General features: G+C 41.6%; 1 protein-coding gene across 1 annotated transcript; it reads right to left on the bottom strand.

Annotated features, from left to right (window-relative positions):
- Positions 1-3,515: 3,515 nt before the first annotated feature.
- VCF2 (VCP nuclear cofactor family member 2) lies at positions 3,516-13,389 on the bottom strand. Its single transcript, XM_067722728.1, has 3 exons — positions 13,157-13,389; positions 11,342-11,441; positions 3,516-3,743 (listed from the first exon to the last, which is right to left on the bottom strand). The coding sequence occupies exons 1-3, from the start codon at positions 13,387-13,389 to the stop codon at positions 3,516-3,518; spliced, it is 561 nt and encodes a 186-aa protein (XP_067578829.1).
- Between the last annotated feature and the right edge of the window lie 3,820 nt (positions 13,390-17,209).

Here is a 17,209-nt window from a genome sequence, read left to right as displayed (position 1 = left end):
TTGGTTCTCAACCGTGGCACAGTTGTTTGCCCACTATGTGCCTTTCAGCAAATCATTAGCCCCTCTCAGTTTCTTCAGGACCAGAAGTGGTCATGAGGATAACTTGCTGCCAGCCTCCCTCTCTCTGCCTGTGAAATGGAGAACCCACACCACGCCTACCTCAAGGGTTATTGTGAGGAAACCACATAGTGTGTGGCACATAATGGGTTCTTATTTAAGGGCAGTTCCTCTCTCCCCAACCTCCATTCCCACCTCACCTTCTATGAAGCATTCTATTCTCACTTTCTATTCCCATTTCTGTAGTGACATTTCTAAGACAAGGTCCAGTCTCACCTCTTGAGTTAACCTGGCTCCCCTTCTTCAATCTACTAATTTTGGATAAAATCCAGAGAAGTCTCTTCTTTTTTCTGCTATTCTTTGAAAATTCTTCTCCTGCAGAGCAGAGATACCTAGTTTTGAAGGGCTGGGTTCCGTCCCTGCTATTAAGTATTGAGTTTTATTCTAAGACCAAGGGACAAAAAACTGACCTTTTGTTAAGTAGTTAAACTAGCCATATTATTCTACAAAGCCATTGCTTCTGAAACATTAACCTCTAAGTTGTCCAGAGTAGGAAGATGTTTATTATACCCTTTATAACAAGACACCCCTCATAATTAGTGGGGACAGAGAATTAAGTTCAGAAAGAAGGTGCATTTCCAATTATGCAGAATAAGGCTCTGCAACTACTTAATAAACTGCACTACCTCAATGTTGCTCTGACAATCTAGGGCAAAGAAAGTCAGTGAGGCACACAGGACTCCGACTGTCATAGCCTCATGTTCTACACTGTTATCCTAATGCAAGGAGTCCTCTGGTCCAGTAAGCCTTGAAACAGTGAGCCCTGTTAATTGGACAATAACATGATGAGCATTTTAGTTTGCTCTGTTTCTTCTCTCTCGTGTTCTCTTTGGATTGGTGACTGGCTCAACAAACCAGTTCACCTCCTGGAGTGGTGTATTTTACTCCCCAAAGCTGCATAACGTACTACCATTGACGTGAATTCAGTTCATGTAAATGAATTAAAGGATGCATTGGCTGGGCCCTGAAATTTCCTGTCCATGTTATTGATATTCCTTCACTCTATCATGGAGTTTTCATTTCTTCTATTGAGCATAACAAGCACTGCAAAGGCTGGGTCAAACAGAAGTGCCCCCCCAAAGCCCAAGTCCATGCAAACAGCGAGAGGTTCATCCCTGTTCCTCTTCCCCATCTTTCACCAAACGACTCAGTTGGCTCTCCTTTTAAATAGTTGATTGGGCACTGAATGACAAAATGTATTAATATTGGTTTTAAAGGCAGAGCAATATATAAATACAAGATCTTACTAGCTTGAGCTAACCAGTGTTTTAAAAGATGCTCATTCTCTGACACTATCAAGTAGCCTCATAACAGAAATATATTGTAGGTTGCCAAGGTTTAGACAATCTGCAGAAGACAGGGTAGAGATTACATATGGCATTTACTGGGATAAGAGATTTACACTGGCGGCCTTGGACTATGATTTTACTTACATTGAAAAAAATAATGTTTTGTCACGGTGGGAGCTTCATCTCTCATATCATTAAATGGGTGGAGAATGAAAGGAAATTTGCTTTCTCAGGTTTTTCAATGGCACTGCGTTTTTAATATATGCTTTGTTTCCATTCAATGCCACGTATTGAAGCCTGCAGAATTCTTCCTGGGTAATTCTGAATCATGTGTGCACCTGTGGTTTGGGAGTTCAAACAGGTTGTCTTCTTTAATATTTGGTTGTTTGCTTTATGATACAGAGAAAATGATAGCCAAAAAGTAAAAATTCTTCTTGTCAGACACCTGGTTTTACAACTTTGGGGACAGTAGTCATAGAAAAAAATATTCTTACACAAACTGTGCAATTGAGAAAAAAATTGACCCAAATTGACCCATGCCTACTCCATAAGTTTGAGGCCAACGGTGCTGTAACCTTTCCCCATAATACTAAAATTCCACTACCAGTATCTGACCTTAAAATCCAATCCATACTAAAGGAAACAACCATGTAAATGAGGGGCATGCACACACACTTGTGTGTGTGTGTGTGTGTGTGTGTGAGATTTTTCTCCTCTTCCTAGGACAGTTTTCCTTTTCAAATATTAGTTCTGTGACTTCATAAAGATCTTATTCTTCTTTTAGTCAATCTGTTATTTTATGCCTTTTCCAAATCTTGACAAATGGCAAAGACCTAGAGCTACCTTTAATTCTCATATCTACTTGTTTCTGCTGTGTGGACTGTCAAATATATTGAGTAGGGAATGATGTGAACATGCAAGAGATTCTTATTAGACACCAGGGCCCTTTCCTTTAAATCTAGTGGCATGTTGTACCTCTGGCACTCGGCAGGGCAGACAGATAACTGGATACATTCTGGCTCCTTGTTAACACAGCTCATCACTGAAGAAGCAGGCATGTCTATGAAATCACTCTTCAAATCCGATTAGCCCTTTAGTATAACTGAAGAACATGGGAGCATATCCATCTCTCTCTAAATAGACACAACTACTGCCTATTTCTTCTAATGGTGCCTCAGCCATTGTTTGTAAGCCACACCAAACTTTGCAGTTTCAATGACAGAAACTGGCGCCCTAGTCTCTGTGAAGGGGTCCCTGAAACATAAAGTGGAGGGTTGTCAAACCAGTTTAACAACTCTTGTTACTTTAGACATTGGGCCAGGTAGCTTATCCTTTCTCAGCATTAACTCTAGACATAATAGGTAGAATTGTAAGTGAGATCACATAAACTACTAATAATTAAACAGGTTTATGTGCAAGACAGAAAGTTTTTATGTACTTATTGACTGACAGAATTGTGCAATGTTTAATACTAAGTCTGAAATGCACACTCCGGAGGATTAATGGTACAGAAGTTATCTGAGTATACAAGAGTCTTAGAAACATTCTTTCTAGAAATACAGAGTGGAGACAGTTACTAGAGAGATTTCACTTATATAGTCTAAATTGGGTCTAATTGGGCCCCTCACAAGTTGAGAGTAATTTCAATAAGACATCTGCCTTCTGAGAGGCAGTATGGCAGTCCAATTCAGTGCAAGACTGAATCAAGCTATCTATACTTTGGAATAAAGTAACACCTTTTTTCATGAAAATGTCATGTTCTTCACTAGCCTATTAATTTTTTTAAACTGAAGATCTTTCATTTTCAAAGGATGTTTGACTAGAGTTTCTAACCGACAGATTTGGAAACCAATCTGAATTGGACATTCTATGGATTCAACCTGAAGGTGAGTTTGCCTCATAGATTTGACACCCAACCTGAAAAAAATTCTATAAAAATTGCTTCAAAGCCCCCTTTGAAATAGCAAATGTGCAGCAAAACTCCAAGTCAAACAATTGTCCCTCAGCCTGTTGTTTAAAATATAGACTGAAAAGCCAACAGACCCTTTTGTGTGTGTGCAATTGCTTTCATAAACAAATTTTAGGCTGGAATAAGGAGCTCCTAGTTCATCATGCTGGAGATTGTCCTTGCTGCTGTAGGCTGTTGAAGTGTTCCTCCCTTAAGATCTGGTTGATGTGGGAGTAAGAACCTTGGCATAGTACATACTCCTCATATGAGGATTGAGGTGTACTCATGTTGGGTTCAGCAACGATCTGGTTTAAGCTGCTTTCTGGTCCAATTACTCTCTCTGGGGTATTAACACTGCTGCTGCTCCTGTCTTTATCACTGCTTGAAGACTGGAGGATAAAAAACAGAAACAGGATGAGTATTACGCTATTACTATTTTTCGTATTCATCTTGGAGAATAGCAGCATCAACCACTACACTAAGCCTTAATGGTTTAGAAACTAGAGCCACTTAAAATATTTCAATCTATGCTCACAACACAGCAACCCGTAAATTAAGTTGGGATTAACATCCACAATTTTATGGATGAGGAAACTGAGATCCATTGACTTGCCCAATGTCACGTAGCTGGGAAGTGGCAGAGTGAGGATTCAAACACAGGCCTTCTAATTTCAAATCCCTTCACTAATCGGTTGTACCTGCTTGCAGCAGGAGCTTATCCTAATAACGTGCATCAGAAAAGTAAGTTCTCACCCTCCAAGAGAAAGCATCGATCAATGCTACAGAATGTAGTAAAAGTACACCCATAAAGAATAAGATGGATTTTGGGAGCGCACTAAAATAAAACAAATAACTTGTTACATACATACATTTATGCATACATACATACATGCACACGTATATACAAACCAGTGATGATTTCGTACCTATCCCCTGATAGTGGGCATACGTGGTCCTCCTATATCAATGCAAGGCTACACTCAGATCCTGAAAGGCACTTGATATACATTTTACGAAAGTTATATGTTAATTATTGGCATTTTTAAGACTAGTATTTATTGCTGTTCAACAAATATGGATGTGATATGGGGTGTATGTGTGGGTGTTTGCACCTAATATTCTGTTTTTAATTGAACTCTAACATGACTCAGGGTCATTGTCATAATGGAGAAACTACTAAGGATTCCTGAAAACAGTCATTGTCAAGAATTTCCTCCCTTACAGTGTTAGGATTCTCAAGGGAGAAAGTAATGACAAGGATCCATATCTGAACTACAATATTTAACAATTTTGATATTGCATTTTGGGGGGACATGCTATTATTTTTATTTCATTTACATTTAAACTTCACCAAACACTGAGCTCAAGTATATGCTGGTCCTTTGTTCAGAGTTTTTAAATGGACAGACAACTTTACGGGTGCAATGTATTTAACACTGCACAATATATTCAACAATTAGAGAATCTAGGGGGTGGTATAACTATATACCTTTATACATTTAGTAGCACAAGTAGAGGGACAAGCCCTGCAACTGGAGGAGAAACCCATTCAGGACTGAACAGAGAGGTCCTTGGTTGCTGAGAGAATCTCCCGTTGACTTCAGCTTGAGACAAACCAAGGAGTCTGTCAGGACACAAAAACCACTGAATTCAGGACAAACAGGAGCAACAGGATAGGTACTGAGGGATTGGCTCTTGTCAATTAAGATTGTGGAGGCCAGTCTGAAGCGAGTAGGGCTGGCTGGAGGCAGGAAATGTGGCAACTCAAGTCCAGGATCTGTAGATTAGAACAGCAGTCTAGAGACAGAATGGTTAGTGCTTTCTTCATAAATTCCCAGTTTTCTAAACAAGTTCCTAGGATGCTTTCCTCAAACAGCGGGTATTGCATTTCTTATAATGCAATCTTTACCAAAGGTAACATTAATAAGACTTAAACCAAGAATGGTCATGGCTCATCGGTCATTTGGAGCTTCTCGACATAGACCGCACACCAAACTGCCCACAGGTCCTCATAGACAGCTTATGTCCATCTTTATGCAACTAGAGACATACATTAAAAGAACTGTCCAGGAAAGAATTAGAATGACCCAATGGAAATGAAGGTTGTCACCAACAGCAATCAAACTGACTTCAGGACTTAATGTCAAGGCCAATTTAAAAAATATCCAAAAAGATGATTTTCCTAGCTCAAGGGTAAAAATCTGAAATCTCCAGTGGCATAAAATAGTGAAGTTATGAATATTTAAAAAATAAGTAGGTATTACGTTGGATAAGAAACCCACCACACACACTTTGGTTTCTCTTAGTTGGCTTTCCTGATCATTTTTCATTACAGGTACTGTCTGAAAAACAAGGTAAGAACTATAATTAGTTTCTGGTGAATCAAATTTCATCTCAAATGACAACATATCCATTTTATACTATAGTGTAACACTAGGTGATGCTAGACTATTAAATGGTACATTAAAATTAACAAGCTAGAAAAGATTTCTGTAGAATAATTGTTAAGAAAAAATTGATCTGCCTCCAATTTCTAGTTCATTTAAAGTGTTTTCAAACCCAGTTGTGTAGAGACATAAGTACAAATGTTCATTGTGACACTGCTTATAATATCAGCATTGTTGTTAATAGCTGAAAATCAGAAACAATTAAATGTCCAAAAGCAGGAAAGTGATTAAGTTATAGTGCATCCATTCATACAATGTGATTTTGTCAGCCATTAACAATGATGATATAGTTGTATTTATACTGATATAGAAGGATGTCCCTGACATCATGTTTGTTTATTTATTTAAAATTTGAGACTTTGGATCCTTTTTTATTTTTTATTTATTTTTTATATTTTCACTTTCTAAAGCATTCACAAGAAATGTATTTATTTTGTGGAAAACAACTATTTTATTTCCAAGTAAGTAACCTAGAGAATGCTACTACAAGACCAAGGCACATCTCCTGCTTTTGCATTCAGTTACTTCTGACTTCAAAACAAAGACTTAAGAACTACCATATGACCCAGCAATCCCACTACTGGGCATATACCCTGAGAAAACCGAAATTCAAAAAGAGTCATGTACCAAAATGTTCATTGCAGCTCTATTTACAATAGCCCGGAGATGGAAACAACCTAAGTGCCCATCATCGGATGAATGGATAAAGAAGATGTGGCACATATATACAATGGAATATTACTCAGCCATAAAAAGAAACGAAATTGAGCTATTTGTAATGAGGTGGATAGACCTAGAGTCTGTCATACAGAGTGAAGTAAGTCAGAAAGAAAAAGACAAATACCGTATGCTAACACATATATATGGAATTTAAGAAAAAAAAATGTCATGAAGAACCTAGGGGTAAGGCAGGAATAAAGACGCAGACCTCCTAGAGAACGGACTTGAGGTTATGGGGAGGGGGAAGGGTGAGCTGTGACAGGGCGAGAGAGAGTCATGGACATATACACACTAACAAACTTAGTAAGGTAGATAGCTAGTTGGAAGCAGCCGCATGGCACAGGGAGATTGGCTTGGTGCTTTGTGACAGCCTGGAGGGGTGGGATATGGAGGGTGGGAGGGAGGGAGACACAAGAGGGAAGAGATATGGGAACATATGTATATGTATAACTGATTCACTTTGTTATAAAAAACCCAAAAAAAAACAAAGACTTAAAATGGACTGTGGGGCTTCCCTGGTGGCGCAGTGGTTGAGAGTCCGCCTGCCGATGCAGGGGACAAGGGTTCGTGCCCCGGTCTGGGAAGATCCCACGTGCCGCGGAGCGGCTGGGCCCGTGAGCCATGGCCGCTGAGCCTGCGCGTCCGGAGCCTGTGCTCCGCAATGGGAGAGGCCACAGCGGTGAGAGGCCCGCGTACCACAAAAAAAAAAAAAAAAAAGGACTGATGCTGTAAATGAGATTGTCTTTAAACTACTAAAGAACATCTAAAACGTCGTATCCACTAGCATTTTCTAGGCCAGTAGTGCTGATTAGCTAATAAACATAGCCTACGTTATACAACCCTGGGCCTTGTCTCATTTCACCCTTTTGAACATACTTCATACGAGATATCCCACTTAATGAGTCCTATTATTGTCAGAGTTCTTGGGATGAAAAGGTTTCTCCTTGATACCGTATGGTTTTGACACTTGAAACTGCTATCTTACTACAGAAGCTTTTTCCTTACTGCAATTGATTTTAGAAAGAGAGCAAATTCTTTCATCAGAAGAGAAATGAGATTTTAAACGCTTCAGGATTGAGAAAGACCCATAAAATATAAATGCTTTTCACCATCCTCCTGATACCTCAAAGAAACGTCTCATCAGAATGTATTTTCCAGTTACAAAGCTCATTCTTTTTCCTCTGACCATTCGATATAAGCTTAGTGCTGATACCTGTGGAAGACAAATGAGAACAGGCCCATGCTCTGCAAAATTGAAACCCTTGTAAGTTCAAGTACACGGCAAAATAAAATTACATTTATAAAAGACTCTGACCAAGGGTCTCTCACTAAATGACATTTACAAAAGCACTACACAAAAGTCCTAGGGTCTAGGTCTGTGTGAAAAGGCAGGATTTTAGATTAGTTTGGGCCATAATGAAATCTGCCTGCTTACACTGTAACCAAAGAAGTTTCAGTTGAGTCCAGCAGAGATCTTCCATAGCACATTCTATTTGGAGATAGGCATCAGGACCACCTGTGGGGTTTTTGTTAGTTTGATTCACATGCACATGCCAGGTCCCCATCCTGAGAGGTTATCTCAGGTAGGCACAGGTTGTTCTGATACCCAACCACTATCCAAACAATTACTTGTGTGCCTACTATGTACAAGCAGGTACTTTGCCAGGGATACTTAGGGACTCAACCAACAGCTAATTCCTGAGCCCAATCAAGAACCCATCCTCTTTGAGGATGACAGCGTTAAGCTATTGCAGTGACAGGAATGTAGCAATGAATGCGGACCAGGGAAATAGAAGAGGTTCCTTAAAATGAATGGCATCTGAACTGGGCCTTGGGGGATGGGGAGAATATTAATAGGATGGGTGTGACAAAGGGAGAGAACAACAAGAGCACAAGCAGGGTGAAGAGGAGTCTTCGAGGAGACAAAGCTAGTAATACAATGTGGCTGGGGCCTCCTGGAGAGGAGTTTGTGGGAGACAAAATATGCATGAGAAGGTAGAGCTAGGTTATCAAGGGCCTTGAATGTCATGCTGAGAAGTCTGTCGGAATAGGTACTTGAGCCTAAGAGACATGCTCGGATCTACTTTTAGGAAGAGGATTCTAATGGATGAATGGAGTAGGAGGAGAATGAGAGCACAGAGACCATGGAGGAAATTTCTGCAATACATTTAGCAAGCGGCAATGCAGGCCTGAATTAGGATAGTGGAAATGTAAAGGAAGGCATATATGCGATACACATCAGAAGTAGGATAGCAGGAGTCATGGAGGAAATGACAGAGACATTTAAGTTTACCCCAAGCTCCCAGGACAGGTGGGGTCTGAGGAGCCAAGTTTTAGTGAATAGTTGCATGAAGGGGATGAGAAGTAACAGGCAGTGAAAGCAGATTACAGCTGGGAGGTAAAGGGGGAGACACGATCCACTAACTTGAGAGAAGAATACGGTAGACAGAAAATTAGTTAGGAGAGAGAAAGAGCACCTTATCAGGCTAATGAAAGAACCAGTGAATAAATAGAATCTGAAGAGACGAGGAGGAATATTAATTACAGAGCATCTTCAACAAAAAAGAATGGGAATGCATGTGTATATTTACAACAGAGAATTATGTAATTCTCCTTAACTGTAAAAGCAGATTAAGCTGGTATTAAACTTTTTCATTTATGTGAACCTCAACAACAAAAAATTTTTCACCCCTAGTACATATCCCATACCTAGAATCGTAATATTTTTATTCTAAGGCAGCTGCAGAAACTAAATTAAGCAAGTCCATCCAAGCACTTAAAATATGTGCTCCCAAAGTTCCAACACATTTGAAATGAAAGACTCGTTCATATTTGCTAAAACCAATGAAACACTGTAGAATCTTATGAGCCATAGGATATCAAATCAATTTGGCTGCTGAATTACAATTACTTTCCAAATTAGCAAGGCAAAGGTACTTATGTGTTAACTTCTCTGTGTCAATGGGATAAATAATCTACACTTTTCTGTAGCTCAGTTTCCCTCATAAAATGAAGCTGAACTAGACATTGAGTTCTAAGTTGTTTTCTAAGTCAAAAATTATATTTATAATAGAATCTATATAAGTATAAAACAATTTAAACAACTTCACTTTGTTTCAACTCAGTTAATGGCATTTGAACAAAAGATTGATAAGTAACCATCATCTGTAGAAAAACATGAGTGCGTATGTATCTTCAATTCTTTAAAACAACTTAGATTTTAACATCCAGTTGGAATATAAAACTGCTCAGGATTGCTTGGTATACAACATGAGCAAAGTTTCATAAAATGCATGCAACAGATTAGGCCATTTTTGGAAAGGGTTGTCCCTGCATTTTTGAATGTATCTTTTAAATGGAGGATAATTTCAGAAGTTAACATTTTGCCATGGGTTATAAAAACATGACTAACAACCATTATTTTGTTCAATGACAGTTTCATCCGAAATAAGGTCTCCCAAAGCAGTTCTGTGTCTTAGAATGTGTATAATTAAAGGCGATGTGAACACCCAAATCTACAGTCAACCTAAGAGAAAACACTTTTCAAAAATTATGCCAAATGTTCTAGTTGTCTTATGAATTGACACTACTTTAAACAACGACCTGACAAAGAGACAGCTCCTACCAGCTTAAAAAAGGGGGTGGAGTAGATTTTATAGAATTCTAATTTTTAAACATAGGTGGGGCTCCTGGTTCTGTTTCTCTCTCATTCGTCTCACTTCTGATGCTCCCTTGGAATTCTAGCATTGGGATATCAAATCTTTTCCAATTCAGGTACAGAAGAGAAAAAGGCAGAGATAAGTTCCCGATAAGCCAATTCTGTTCATATCTACACATTTTTTCACTCTCAATTTCTTGCTACTACTTGGCAATCTGAAATATAAAATGAATGGTCTTGGCAAGTAAGAGAGACTAATACAAAAAACATTAGTGTCTTTGTGTTTGCGCTTTCTAGAAGGCTTATATTTATGTATGAGGGCACAGATTTACAGGAAAAGTGGTGATGTAATTTGTAAAGATGTAAGGTTGAACAAAAAAGAGCAGTACTCCTGAACATGCAAAGATATTCAACGAAAAAGGCCAGCATCTAAGAGAGCAAGTTACATGAGTTATACCTAGCTACAATTTACCCATCCAAGTAGCTGCCCAGGATCTGGGACTATCACCACCTGCGTAGAGGTTCCAGGAGGAGGACAGGGATCGATAATCATTTCACTTTTTGCTCACAAAAGGGACAAGTGAGCACTACTTAGTCATTAACTAATAGGATTCATACATAAAGACTTAACAAGGTTCCTTTAATCCTCTCCTAGTAAGCTATACCTCAATTAAAACAATACTATGCTAATGCCACAAGTCATTAAAATTCAAGCTCTTCCATTCAAGCGCCATTAAAGCTTTGCAAAATCACCAGACTCCCCCATCCTCAATTTCATTTTCACTTTTCCTAGCCAGAAATCAAGAATCCCCTTCTAGCCAATAACACATCATTATACTCCTGAAAATTTATTCTCCATCTAAAAATAAGGGAGGGGGTTAAGATGATTATTCCCTGCTCCTATGACTGGAGAAAAGTCTAAGACCTAGCTTTTCCTGATTACATTTTCACTAAGTCTTTTTCTGTGCTTCCTTACCACCTTCTGTGAGATACTGCATACTATGGCTAAGGGCTCCAGCTCAAAAGCCACTGCAATCAAGTAAGAATACATTTTTGAAGGTTTCTTGGAATGATACATTTCTTTTAATTGCAGGGCACCAATTGGATAATGTAATTTAGGCAGTGGATGAACTAGAGAGAGGCTATCTGACCATATTCCTACCTCTGCATCCTGAGACTCCTGAAAGACAGGGTGTCTCTTACTCCTTTTGGACTGGGGAGAATGGTGATTGTCCTCTTTATTATGATTCCTTCTTCTTTTCCTGAAAATAAACCACAAGAGAGAGGAGAAAATATCACCCAACAATTGATATTTTGGACACTTAATTTGCGAGCCAGTGGCATACGTATATGTGAAATCTTGTCAGAGAAAATACAAGTCATCATCTGCTACTCCAATAATTTAAAGTCGGAAGCACACATCACCCACACGAAGAAGGAAAATATGAAACAGGAACTCTAGGTTGAAAAGTCAAGCTGTAAATTTCATTTCTAAACATTAGCTTCATAATTTTAAATGATTCTTGGGAATAAAGTAAGAACAGGAAAAATTTAATAGCTACATTTTCAAAATCTACCTCAGTAGGCCCATTGTCTTCATTTCCTGAAGTTACAATTCCAGGTTAAGTGATTTTTAACCCCTTCTACATAACACTTAAGACAGGTGTGGCTGCCTCTGTCTATTTACTGTTAATGCTCCTGTGAAAGTGGTATAGAGACAGACAATGGAGAAACTCTCCAAGTGTGCTGTTAGCCAATTATTGTTGCTGTACCAACTACTATTATGACATAATGGTTACTTCACTAGATTGTCATCATGAGATTGTGACTGATTACTAACTTGAAATACGGCTTCTCAAAAATGTTTTTTTTAACATCTTTATTGGAGTATAATTGCTTTACAATGGTGTATTCGTTTCTGCTTTATAACAATGTGAATCAGTTATACATATACATATGTTCCCATATCTCTTCCCTCTTGCGTCTCCCTCCCTCCTACCCTCCCTATCCCACCCCTCTAGGTGGTCACAAAGCACCGAGCTGATCTCCCTGTGCTATGTGGCTGCTTCTCACTAGCTATCTATTTTATGTTTGGTAGTGTATATATGTCCATGCCACTATCTCACTTTGCCACAGCTTACCCTTCCCCCTCTCCATATCCTCACGGTTGGTAAGATTACATCTTCCGCCCCAATTCCCCTCTCAGTAAGTAATCAGATTGCAGCATTTGACAAAACAGTTCTTGAAGACACCCTATAATTGAACAGACATTTTCCCAAGCCATCTACTTAGAGAGTACTTTTAAGTTTACGGTACCCCTAAGGATGGCTGAGTCTACCCATTTTTATAATTTCATTTCTCTTCAATCTTTCTCCCATCTCTGGGAGACTGAGTACTGATCCCATAAACCAGTGATTTCAAACTCTTTGTTAAAGTAAAAGAAACTCCTTTCTTAACAAAATAAACATGCAAACAAACAAACAAACAAAAAAGCAGCAATAAATAAGAGAAAAAAGAGGAGTCACTGCACTGAGAACACAGGCTCTTTAACCACACCCTCCCCTGGATCCCCCTCCCTGTGCTACCCATTAGCTTAGCCTGACTCTTCTTAAAACTGAGGAAACAGCAGGCCCAAAGAAGCAAAGTGACTCAGAGTAAAATAAAAGGCTGGTAGAGATGGAACTGCAAGGGAAGTTCTCTTGAGCCCTGGCCCAAGGTCCTCCACAAAGCCCTACAAGAGGAAAACTTTAGTAAAGAGCTACACGTCCAATCAAACGATGTCTTTATGATAAGGAAATTGTCAGGATAAATTAATTCAGATAATTTGTGTGCAGTGCTGTTAAGAAAACTTTTTTTTGGTAGAAAATATGTGCTATTTTTTCAGATGTATGAGCATGCCAAGGAACCTTCAGAAATGTTACCTGGACTTGGTAAAAGAAAGACCACTGCAATCAGTTCAGACTTCATTCGTACATACTGCTTATTGTCCAGTGACTGTGTTCTTAATTCCAAAAGCATGCCCGTAATTGGGCCCCTACATTCATATTTAGGACCAGAGAACACATAGTACCAGCCGAAGCGGCCCTGGCGATATTGGCCGAAGAAGCAAAGCGGGATGGTGAGGACCAGAGATGGACCGGTACAGGACACCGTTGCCCAGACAAACCTTCCCGGCACTGCAGCCTTCCTTAGTGCCGCCGCTGGAACCATAGCAACAGGGGCAGGAAGTCCTGGTGCCCCGGAAAGTCGCGAGCCTGGGGGACGGGGCTGCGCGCCGGTGGGCGGGTTCTCGGCCTGCGAGCCTGTGCCCAGTAACGTCAGTGCCGGTTTGCCCGCCCGAGTCCGCTAGAAGTTTCCTCCCGGGCCCTGTTTCGAACTCTCGGCTAAGGGACCTGACCGGTGATATCTGGGTCCCGTCGTCCACTGCCCCAGCCCCCCACGTGCGGGACCGGTACCAATCCCCTGGTCATTCTCCTCCCGCCCACCCCCGGCCTGTAAACGCGCTCGTCCCGTGGCACATTCACCGTGTTCCTGTCAGCCCTCACTCTTCTGATCCGTCCCGGCGACCTCAGTGCCCGCGAGGCTCAGCCGGTCACCCCGGAGCCTCTCCGACCTCAGCGATGTTCTTCTTCTCCCCACACGAGCACCCCCCTGCCCACGGTCATGCCCTGGGTATCAGGAAGACAGCGGCCCTCATGGTGTATAGCATTCCTCCCTCTCATCACCCCCAACACGACGTCCTGTCCTCCAGCTCCCTCGCTCTAGTGCCCCTGCATTGATAGCCCCAACCTCCTGGAAACCGCCAGCTCACCGACCACACATCCTTCCACAACATCCTCCAGGCCCCTCCTTACTCCGCGGACCCAGGGCTGGAAACTGTCCCCCACAAACACACCTCCTGTGCTCCTTGCACCCTCCTCCCTACTCGCCCTCTGCCTTGTATCTGAGCACCTCAGCACTGAGGACGAAACTCTGAAACTTTACGGAATTGTTTTATCTTAAATCCATGACCAGGGGAGAATTGCTTTTCATTTTCACTCTCACCTACAATACTACATTACACACTAGCAACCCTCCTCCATTCTAATGACCACCAGTCTCCCCCCGCCCAATAATTCGTGGAAAAGACAGAAGCAGTCCCGTGGGATTTTTCAAGCTTCCCAATCCCAGTCTGCCTATTTCTACCCTGGTACTCTGCTGCCCCTCTGGAGGAAGTGACCAGATCCCATTTGAGGCTAAGCCCTTCACCTGGATCCCATATCCTTCCTCCTTCTCCAGGAGTGGGCCTTTGCAAAGATCATCCCTTTTTCCTGAATTGTCATGTTCCCCATTTCTTCTGGATCATTCCATCATCTACAAAGTGGGCAGAAGGATGGCTGGAGTTTAGGAATTTAGCCTTCTGGAACTGATCCTGGTTCCTGCTGTGGTGGTGAGACCCCTAGGGCCTTCATTCCCTGTAGTGGGAATGTGGAAATTGGTTGAGTCCAGAGCCAGGGGTTCTACCATGAAGGAAACCTAACCTGTCTGAGGGGCTTAGATGACCCTGCAGCTGAAGCTGTGGAGTCGACACCCTGCACAGGGGTGGGATGGAGGATGCGCCCCAGATTCAGAGGGGTCTGCAGATGCCAGCAGAGTGAGCTGAGGCTGAGTTGGCCAGGGAGCACCAGGACCCGACCAAGAGGAGAGAGACAAAAATGCAAGTTTCATCAGCCCCACCCATGGGCGGTGCAGGTCAGCATCACCAACTGGACCCAGGAGAGGAGAGTCATCCTTCCCTCAGAAACCACCAAGGATACTGTGAGCAGCGTAAGAATTTCATAGACCCCCCCATCCCTTCCCACATCACCCAGGAGATTTGTAAACCATACATACGCCTTCCCCACCTTGGAAAGGAGCAGGGAAGTGGGGTGGAAATCTGAGAGACTGAGCATTTCACCAAAACAGACAGCATTATTTTAAACTAACCATTCACATGATAGCATCAGATTGCACTTACCAGATTAGATATAAATTCAGTGGGGTTTGTTTGTTTGTTTGTTTGTTTGCCACTCCAGAGAGTGGGCACTCATGATAAAGATCAGATCAGATCGGCCAGAGAGAATAAGTTAACCAAAGTCCCCATGCCATCTGAGGAGTGCGAGTGAGTCTGTGATTTCAGCACACCATCCCCACCAAATCCTCCTCTGCCCACCATCTCATCAGTCCATGTTTGAGGAGATTGGGGCATCCTCGCCTCATCCTCCCCTTTAACTGAGGACAATGTTTCACATCCCATAAAGAGACCCCCTCCCAAAAAAAAAAAGGGAGCACAGAAGGAAGAACGGACCAGACAGACACACAGAGTGGAGTAACAGATGAGAGTTGTCACTGAGGTGAGCAGGGCCTCCTCAAGGCCATCCTTGCCCTCCATAAGCGATGTCAGGCTCCATTCTCCTTTAACAAACAACACAGGCCCCATTTTCCAAGGCCTGAGGCATGGAGCTTGGCTTCAGAAAATGGTTGTAGCACTGTGTACTGCTGGAGAAAATCACGGAACCACACGTTAGAGCCACTGTGCTTTCATAGTCTTCATTGTCTCCCGAGATCGCAGTGCCGTACAGAATGCTTTCTTGGTGACCCCAGCACTTCCCCCAGTCCCTTCTGAAGGCTCCCAAGATTTCACCTCTCTCCCTAAATTTTCTACCATGCATCTATGTCTTCACTCTTAGCCAAAGCACATTCCCATTCTCTGGTGAGATCCAAGCGTGCGGGGAGGGGAGGGAGAAGTGCCTCAGTGCTGGACAGGAGTGTGGGATTCTGTTGTCTTGGCAACATTCTGCTCATCCTCACTGGATCACTCATCTCAGGCAACAGCCCAGCTGGAAGGGCCAGGACCAATGGGAAATTCTTCTCTCCATCTTGCTCTCTTTCTGTGACCAGAGGCTGAGATAAAACACCGGTGTTGGTTACCAGGGAAACTGAAGCTTAATCCATCTGACTCGAGAGAAAAAGAAACCAACAAAAGAGTGGAAACTAAGGCACAGGATGTGCTGGGGGAGGCCACGCAAAGACATGGAATTGTGATTCTCAATAGATGCGCTTCTCCCAAGTGTCCTGTGCATGCACAAACGTGTACTCATGAGCACCCCCTTCAGCCCGGAGCAGCACAGTGACTGTGGCATAAGGTTCACAAGGGGGAGGCAATGAGGCAGGAATGGAGGCAAAAGCCAAATCTTGAGAGAGGAGGAGGAGGCACTACCTATCCTTTGAAACTATTGCCTACCATTTATCTCAATGTTTAAAAAAATAGACTTTATTTCTTTTAGTGGTTTTAGAGTTACAGAAAAATGAGCAAGAAGTACAGATGATTCCCAGATCCTCCCACCCTCACCTCCATATCCAGTTTCCTCTATTAGGAACATCTTGCATTAGTGTGGTACATCTGTTACAAGGGATGAGCCAATGTTGATACCTTATTACTAGCTGAAGTGTATATTTTATATTCGGTTTCACTCTTTGACTTGCACTCTCTGGGTTTTGACAAATGTATAATGTATAATGACATGTATCCACCATCATAGCATCATACAGTATAATTTTACTGACCTAAAAATCCATTGGGCTACTCCTATTCATCCCTGCCTCTTTCTTCCTAAAAACCTCTGACAACCACTGATCTTTTTGCTGTAATTTTGCCTTTTCCTGAAAGTCAGAGTTGCATTGATATGTTGTAAAACCTTTTCAGATTGGTGGTTTTTACATAGTAATATGCACTTATGGGTCATCCATGTATTTCTGTGTCATGATGGCTCGTTTCTGTTTATCACTGAATAGTATATTATTGTATGGCTGTACCACAGTGTCTATCCATTCACTGATTGAAGGACATCTTGGTTGCTTCCAAGCTTTGGCAATTATGACTAAAGCTAGATAAACATTCATGTGCGGGTTCTTGTGTGGACAAAATTTTAAACTCATTTGAGTAAATATCGAGGAGCACAACTTTTGGATCATATGGTAAGTGGATGTTTAATGTTGTAAGAAACTGCCA

This window comes from Pseudorca crassidens, chromosome X, assembly GCF_039906515.1.
Source record: "Pseudorca crassidens isolate mPseCra1 chromosome X, mPseCra1.hap1, whole genome shotgun sequence".
NCBI lineage: Eukaryota > Metazoa > Chordata > Mammalia > Artiodactyla > Delphinidae > Pseudorca > Pseudorca crassidens.
Note: the sequence above shows the minus strand (reverse complement) of the source record. Positions and strands in the feature narration are given on the sequence as shown.

Excerpts from the sequence above, each read along its gene's own strand:
- VCF2 (XM_067722728.1), bottom strand. The coding sequence starts at position 13,389 with ATGGTTCCAGCGGCGGCACTAAGGAAGGCTGCAGTGCCGGGAAGGTTT. Across the intron at positions 11,442-13,156 it reads CAGTCACTGGACAATAAGCA|GAAAAGAAGAAGGAATCATA; the intron begins GTATGTACGAAT and ends GTTTATTTTCAG. Across the intron at positions 3,744-11,341 it reads AGGAGTCTCAGGATGCAGAG|TCTTCAAGCAGTGATAAAGA; the intron begins GTAGGAATATGG and ends TTTATCCTCCAG.